General features: G+C 49.7%; 1 protein-coding gene across 1 annotated transcript in view; it reads right to left on the bottom strand.

Annotated features, from left to right (window-relative positions):
- Positions 1-8,360, bottom strand: part of IRF7 (interferon regulatory factor 7) — a 40,528-nt gene that overhangs the window by 11,112 nt on the left and 21,056 nt on the right. The window contains exons 7-11 of the mRNA XM_019519804.1: positions 5,837-5,989; positions 4,693-4,920; positions 2,727-2,972; positions 1,676-2,059; positions 1,121-1,239 (exon numbers count right to left, since the gene is read on the bottom strand). Of these exons, the coding sequence (XP_019375349.1) occupies positions 1,121-1,239; positions 1,676-2,059; positions 2,727-2,972; positions 4,693-4,920; positions 5,837-5,989 (1,130 nt within the window). The remainder of the gene's footprint in view (positions 1-1,120; positions 1,240-1,675; positions 2,060-2,726; positions 2,973-4,692; positions 4,921-5,836; positions 5,990-8,360) is intronic.

The raw sequence follows: 8,360 nt of genomic DNA, 5'->3' as shown, positions 1-8,360 counted from the left end.
GTGTGTCCCTACACATCTGTATGTGATGAAACTACAGTATTCCACAAAATTTGTAAGAGCTTCTGCTAGTGGCTATCAGGTGATTTCTGCTCTTAGTGTAGACAAGACCAAAGAAAGATACTTAGGAGGACACTTACTTATCGAAAGATGAACACTAATGTCAAACTCTTGGGCAGTGAGGAACACAGTGCTCACAGTTTACTCATTTTCTCTCTTGGATGAACTACTCAAGTATTCCCTCTAGCCTCCCTCTGTTCCCATGCACCGAAGAGTGACAGATGTGCTCATGCTGTAACTCCCAAAGAGAAGGAAGCAAGACTTGGGAGAACGCAAGTGGGACAGGTCTTTCACCATGCATTTGAGGACAACCCTCTCCAGGCTGAACTCAGCTTTGCACAGGTTGTCCTCAAATGTACCCTGGCTGCAAGAGCCCCTGTCCACTATGGGGCTTTTTGAGGGTATCTAATAGCTATGGCAAAGCCATACCCCATCTCTGCCTGACTGACTCCTCTGTCCTGTTATTTTATACCAGTATCTGGCACCCCTTTGGGGACAGGCACAGGAAGTGGGGATCCACCCACCAGCTACTGCTGTTCCCAGAGCCTGGCACTCCGTGCAGTTGCTCCCACAATCCCCAGCTCGAGTGAGGCAGGAGCAGCCCTGGCTTCCTCCCATTTCCATCACCTAATCCCTTTCTGGTCCTGCTGGGTATCTCCTGCTGGCCCAGGGGCTTCAGATGCAGGGAATAGTTTCATGGGGTGCCAGACTTGGCCAGGGACAGCAGTGGCAGCAGGCGGGTCCTCCCTTCATGCCCCTTTTTCCTGCCTCTCCCCGCAAATGGGCATGAAGTTAACTAGGAGGGGTGATACTCTCCGCTCTGGTTATCCTGGACTCCCAATTATTTGGCCAGACCTTTACTAGCTGTGCAGAACTATGGCCTTTTTGCACACAGCCAAGGGATGGCCCCTTGGCCAAAGCAGACAAACACTGCACTCATGTCTGACCTTTAGTGAATGAGCGCTGGGCAGGGAGACATCCCACCCAGTATCAGCCATGTTTGGCAGCTCCTGCCCAGAGAGAGCTTCTATATCCCACCCTCCACCAATCCTTCTCTGCTTACCTTCACCAGGATCAACTTGCTTTCCTTGGCCCTGGTCTCTGAGAAGCACTGCCCAAAACAAAGGTAAATGGTGAAGTCAGGAGAACACTCCCTGCGGTGCTCACGAAAGTCCTTCAGCTCTGCAAGAGAGGAGAGTTTGGTTTTTGTTAGTGAGTGAGGGGTGGGGATGGAGTCAGAGTTTGCTGGGCTGAATACATTGCCCAGAAAGGCTGAGAAGGTGCAGGCTATGAAAGGAGCTTTCTGATTAAGGGTTGGCTCAGTTTGAGAGAACAAGTTGCTCCTGGCTGTTGCCTCTTTTTAAGCACGAATGCAAGATTTCCTGGAGTTTCTCCTAAGTGGGATTTGTAAACACAATACACCATACCTACAGGCAGGCTGGGCCCAGCCCATGATCAACCTAAGGACTTCAACCACACTAGGGCCTGATTATATGAGGCATTGTCCAAACATATGACCACCTCTGACCTAATAAAGAAACCCTGTGGTGTTTCATCCTGGCTAACAGAGCTACCCAGGAAGCTAGATGGAGGTGGAACAGGCTGCCTGCAGGCTCACCTTTCCAGAACGTCTCATAGTTGTACAGCTCCACATCTGTACTGCGTGGCAGCAGCCTAGGCTCAGGGCACTGAGTCATATTGGCCAGCTGCTTGGAGAAGGCCCAGAAAACCTTGCATTTATCCAGGCGCTGGGCATAGATCCTGTTGTTCCGCTGCTCCAGCTGCAGCCTGGCATTCTGGAGAAGATGCCTGGTGAAATGAACCTGCTTGTGATCCGCCAGATGGTCTGGGCTTGGGAAATACACCACCTGCATGCAGTCCTGGGGGAGGGCAGGGTCTTCATTATTGTATGTGAAGAGGCACTTGCTCTGGGTCACTTCCACGAGGTGGGACTGCTTCCCCCGGTAGTAGATGGTGACCTCCAGATTGGGTGGGATGGTTCCTAAAAGATATGAGAAAATGCTTTTAATTATAAATACATAAATGAGGGAGGCTTGCTAAGGGGGGGTTGGCCCTCTGTAACAGGTGGCTGGATTGAATCTTGTCTAGGCTGGAGGTGGCTGGAAGTTGATACCATCCAATGGCTTTTTGGTGGCCACTGAGTATGATATGCTTTGGTTTCCCAGTGGGGCTGCTACATCAAAGTTCACTACAGTGAGTGCAAATATTCCTGCTGGCCTCAGTGGGCACTGGACCAGCTCGTGACATCCCAAGCCCCTGTCACTAGATATGGCTTCCAGTAGCATTTCTCCACCCCCTTGGTTGGCATCCTCTGCGAAGCAGAGGATGGCTCAATGGAGCGCCATCCCACCCTTGTGGTTGATGAGTGTTGCATGTCTGCCTCAGCAGAGAGTGAAGAGTGGAATGAAACCAGGCCACCGTGATGAGAACATGGTCAGGGGAGAGTATTTCCAAGATACCTCTAGTCCTTCAAGAGAAGTGCAGAGGGGCCTCTAGTTTGTGGGAAAGGTGAGCACTGTATGACTCCAAGAGCTGCCTTTTCCCCCAAAGCTCGACTGTTGTGCCCCTTAAAGATGGGAGAGGTGGGCAGCTTATTCTTGAGTACAGGTCTCCCTGCCTAGGACTGAGAACGGCTCTAAGGCACTGACCTGTGTTGTTCAGCAGAGGGACTGTGTTGTGAGAAGGTTCCTGTGGAAGGGGGGCAGCACAGGGGTTGAGCATAATCTGCTCCACTGCGGCAGGGGCCATCCACTGGTTTGCCAACTGGTTAGAGCCATTCTCTGCTAGCTCATTTTGATAGACAATGGCATTTCCATCAGGGGCTTCATTCAGGAAGATGTTCTGGGTACCAGGGTGGTTGCTGTGTTGAGATCTCCCTTCAGACAGGTTTCTTGCTGTGGTAGAGAACAATTGGTTTGTAAGATGGGTTGCTTTTGCAACAATAGCATTAGGGTCTACCTACTCTCCTACCCCATGCTCCACCTTTATGTTGTGCTCATACTCTTAACTAGGTATAGCTGCCCACTGAGGACAGGGGGACTGTTTCCCACCAGCTTTAGCAGGTGCTGGGTCAGACTCCAAGCCAGTCATCTTCCCCTGAAACTACAAACAGGCCTTTGAGCCCTAAACCTTCACTCAAAACCAGATTATAAAAGAGAAGAAAACAATGTGGCTCAACCACAATGATAGCGCTATCAGGATGTGCCGAACATCACTGCCAAGTTATCCTGTTAACTGCATAACCACTCTTCTATCAACCTGGATGAGAAGCTCTTTGGGGTAGAGTTTGTCCCTCACCATATGCTGATGCTGTATCAACAATGAGCATTACACTCATTAAAAGGGAATGCTGTGTGGGTGGAGATTTAGTTGTGGCCAAGGTCTAAAGAGATGAGCTCTTAAATCTGACCCCACAGCAGCAGAATTTTAGTATCCCATGCATATTTTTCTTGGGGGAACAAAACCTTGTACTTCCAGAGGAAGGGGCTAAATAATCAGACAAGTCTTGCCTATCTCAAAGCATTGTGGATCAGAGCCAAAGGCTAGCTGGATATCTAATTTCCTTTTGAAATCAATGGGCTTGTAGTCACTGGACCAAGCTTGTAAGTACCAAATGGGCTTGTAAATACTTTTTTGGCTCCAGCTCTACAACCCTATAAAATTATAGACACCACAGTTGGTTGGAAAGGAGAGTTTTTCCTCATGGCGAATTTGGACAACAATAACTATTTTTAATGAAAATGTATCTTAAAGTGAAGAATTGGGGGAGTTTTTCAACCAAAAACCCACTAAAGTTCTCTCTCAGAAAGCAGATGTTGTTTGTGTAATATTCTCTTCCCCGCCCCCCTGCAAAAGTCAAAAAACCAGTTTGTAGCAAGGTTTGTTTTGATGGAAGATTTTTGACAAGTCCTAAAGGTAAAACAGGGGTTTGGTTGCAGAACACTACCTGGATACTAGTAAAGACTCAAAATTACAAAAATTTGCATCTTGCATGTAGTGGGAACTGGTCCCTCTTACCTACCAGTTACATGAAGTCAAAAGATCCTGCCCTCCCCTCAACAGGCCAAGTCAATTGTAGCCTGCAGGAAGATGAGCCACCAGGTGTTGCTTTTACAACAGCTGGTGGTTCCCACCTGAAGGATCATTCAGTTAAATCAGTATAAAGAGCACACTGGAAGAGAGCTGCTCCTGTGCCAGCAATACTTTCAGTTGCAACTTTGAACTTCACACCTGGGTCTGAGCAGGTATGAAGTTTCCTGTTTTTTTTTCTGTATGTTTTAATTTAAGATAGTGATTCTCAACCAGGACACCCTGTGATCCTTTTAAAGGTGAGAGATACCTTGTAGTAGTCACACAGTTATACATGACTCTCAGGAATTCAAAAACCCATACTGCTGTGATGTGGTCTGCAGCAGAAGAACATTTCTATTATTTTTCTGTAATCTAAACAAGTAAGAACTAAGAGCTGATGCTTTTCTAAGGCGTACCTTGAGTCTAAAAAGGCTGAGACCCACTGTTTAAGATAGTAATTTCTTGTTTCTATGTTACCCGGAGTTTTGAGTGCGTGCCTGTATATAGTCCTAGCCAGCTCTCTGATAGTGGGATATAACTAACCTGTATTATTAAGATGACCTGTGACAGGTATGGCAGCACTGTGTGAAAGGTCCTGCTGGAGAAACAAAGCGGCAGAAGGGGTATAACCATTTGGCCCTGGGTGGAATTCTGTCACAGGTTCGACGGCCCACTGGACAACTGGGGCATAATTCTCCACTGGTCCATTTAGCACTCTGTTCTCCTGTTGGGGGTGATTACTTTGGTTCGGTTGATAGTATGGACCTTCCTCTGGTGAGGTTAGGAATAAAAAAAGACAGGAACAACAGTGTTAATGACCAGGATCAAGTGAGGCACTGCAGCAGGCTAGCTTTTATTTTATAATTGCAATCTCTGGTGGTTTTGCCCTCTGACACTTAAAAGATGCTGCAGAAACAGTCATTGTCATCACAGTATCACCACTCAGCCACTCTCTGTCCTTCCCATTCTATCCCAATACGAGTTCCCAACCCTTTCCGAGCTTTCTAGAGCTCCAAACCAGAGAAGAGATGGACTTAAGGAAAGTTCTCAGACACCATAGGGATGTGGGGTGGTACTAACCCCTATAAGGGGTACATAAAATTAGGACCATCATGGACTGGTTTTGGCTTGGACAGTATAAGAGTTGATTCTGAGCTACAATCAGTGAGGGCCCTTGAGATTTAATGTACTTCTCCCATTGTGAAGACAGCTGTCAGGACCTGGCCATCTCTAGAAAGCCAGCTGCAACAGGGGCTTTGCCAAAAGACATCCAAGATAGGATTCCCAATGGAAAATCTTGGGCAGGCAACCCCCAATGGGGACACTTCACACATGCCCAGCACAGAGCACGCTGAGAATCATGACTACTGCAAAGAATAAAACACCAACAGAAGTAGTTATTGGCTCTTTTCGCCTGGTCCGCCCTGCATGACTGGGTGCAATTTCTGTCCGGTACTCTTCTGGGACTTGCACAGGGTTCCCTACAGCTCCCAGTGCCCAGGAAGCAAGGCAACTCTAAAGCAAGCCAAGCTGCTTTCCTCAGGAAAGGATTTCCTCCTCCCTTGAATCTGGTTTATGTGATTATTCAGGGACACTGAAACGTGGATAAAATTGCAAGGGGTTCGTGACAGCCAGATGTTATATGAAATGCAAACATATCTTGGCATGGTCCTGCCTCTGAACCAACCTCCAGCAGTGAAGGGTAGCAACCAAGGGCCCATAAGCATCTCCACTAGGTCAGGTTCATCAGGGTAATCATTTGAAGTGGAATGATGGCAGATGTTCATCTGATCCCGGAAGGGGTGGTAGTCTGCCCTTCCAGCCTGCATGCCGTCCATTTCTGTGGAACAAGGCAAACCAGACTGTCTAAATTACAAGCCTGTTGCAAGATTTCATACCTGCCCCCACCCTTTCCCATAAACATCCCCACCACTGTAGAACCATACAATCTCACTTTGCCCTGCACCTGAGACCTTGCCATGATTGATCAAAGGAAGATGGTGAGGGTGTAACACTGCTAACCAAGTCTGTCTCCCCTTTGACTTTGCCACCATGATCCTTTCCTTTGTCATGTCCGTGTGACAAGGTATTTACCAGAATTTGAAGATTCATTGAAATCTGATGGGGCCACACCTGAAGCATTTCTGCTACAGCCTTGAGCTTGTGACCCCTGGGCTGTCAACTGTGCACTTTGGCACCCGCACAACCCCGGCCCCCACTGTTATGGCTGAACATGCTGCAGGCTCTTGCCCCTGATAGCATTGCTCAGCGGTTCTCCAGCAGACTTGTTGCCACTGACCCACCAGCTATGAGGTAGTGCAGCGGTTCCCAAACTGTGGGTTGTGACATCAGCGGATGGGGTAACGGGGGTGGAGGGGCTGTGGGCTGGGAGTAAGGGTCATGCTGAGGAAATGTGGCCATAAATGGGGTCATGCTGAGGAAGAGTTTGGGAAGCACTGAGTAGCATCTCCAACTTCTGAATCAGAAAATGATTTCAGATCGGCAGAGCTTTAAACACTTGCAGACCCTGGTCATGCAAATCAAATCTTAAGTGAAGGGAGCCTGGCTTAACTTGGACTCCTTGTCGACACTGCTTATCAGCATGACCATAGATTGGGGTGGGCAATTATTTGGGCCTGGGGCCAAATAGGGAACTTTGCTGAGGTGTCATGGGCCAGGTCAGCACTTGCCCCGACTCCCACAACAACTCACCAAAATGCCTTCTGTGGGATGGGGTCGTGGGGGGGCGGGGAATAGTGTTCAGGAGCAGGAGGGGTGGGCGAGGCCGAGATCATGGGGTGGGGTTGTGGGGCAGTGACAGCACAGGGCCAAGGCCTGGGACAGAGCCGTGATCTGCTGCCTGCACCCCCCCTGCGACGTGGTTTCTACAGGCAGGGGCATGCAGGGAACAGATCATGTCTCTGCCCCAGCTCAGCTCCATGCTGCCACCGCCCCAAGATCCCAGGGGCTCCATGGAGACAGCTGGGAGCTGCACAGGCAGGGCACTCCCACCACGTCCACCTGGTGGAGTGCCCTGCCCGTGCAGATCCTGCCCCTGGAGGCGGGTGTGGGGTGGACGGTCTGGAGTACCCAGGCAGCAAGGCTGTGCCTGGCGGCAGCTGGAAAGAACCACTGCTGGGGCTGCCAGGAAATGGAGTCCCACAGTCACGCTGCCCAGCCCTGCTGCACACCTGGGCATGAGCCATGTCTCGGACTGCCCCCATGCCTTTACTGAGCAGTGCAATATCACTTTGTGGGCCAGATCTGGCCCTGGGCCATATTTTGCCCTCTACATACATTGTTCTCCTCTCCTGACCCTTCTCCTGACTTTGGCTCCCTCCAGTGATCCCAAGCATGTATTACATTTACCTGTATCCCCAGTGGGTATATCTACATGTGCAGTTAGCACCTGGCAAGAAGCTTCAGGACCACAGCATGTCAAGCCAGAGTAAGTCAGCCCCAGCTGGCAGGGGACCTGAGGGGTCAGCCTGCCAGCCCAGGGCTGCTCCGCCCTGGCTCAGTGTGCTGCAGAGGGACTAGCTGGGGCATATGGGTGCTACAGTGTGGGGGCTAGCCAGTAGGCAGCCCCCACACTGTAGCACCCTCATGCCCCACCAACCCCAGTCACTGTCTACATGTGGGTTTTGGTGCATGCAACTACTCCCCTGTAGGATAGTACTTGCCCCGGACAGTACTATCCTACAGCAGAGTTCATTAGTTTACTGCACCCTAATACAGGAGCGTGCGTAAGTAATGGTGATGCTTTACTACGGAGCTAACTGGTCTACTCCTCAGTAAATTGCACATGTAGATGCACCCAGTCTTTACCTATTTAGCCTTAGCTGCATCTCTGGGATTATGTCTGCGCTCCAGCAGAGGCAGAAAAGGCTCACAGATATTACACTAGGCTATGGAGCCTTGCATCAAAGTCTGTGTACAACAGAATGACTCCCCAGGTAGGCTGCCCTGCTCCCTAGCACAGGGCACATAGAAATGCTGACAGACTCAGGAAGGCTCCCGATTGCCAAGGCTGTACACTTCCTAGTGTCTTTTATGCCAGGACCTCCTCAGGCTTCTTTATACATGCAAGATCATACAGCCACACCATGCTGGGGTGATTAAAATGAAGCAGGGTGAAAACACCTGCCCAGTAACAGTAATTCAGTGGCCCTGGCTCTCCAAACCCTTCTCTGAGCTGTAAAAAAAAAAAA

The sequence above is a fragment of the Gavialis gangeticus genome, unplaced genomic scaffold (assembly GCF_001723915.1).
Source record: "Gavialis gangeticus isolate Ggan-Ray unplaced genomic scaffold, GavGan_comp1, whole genome shotgun sequence".
Taxonomy (NCBI): Eukaryota; Metazoa; Chordata; order Crocodylia; family Gavialidae; genus Gavialis; species Gavialis gangeticus.
This window is presented reverse-complemented; position numbering and strand designations above follow the sequence as displayed.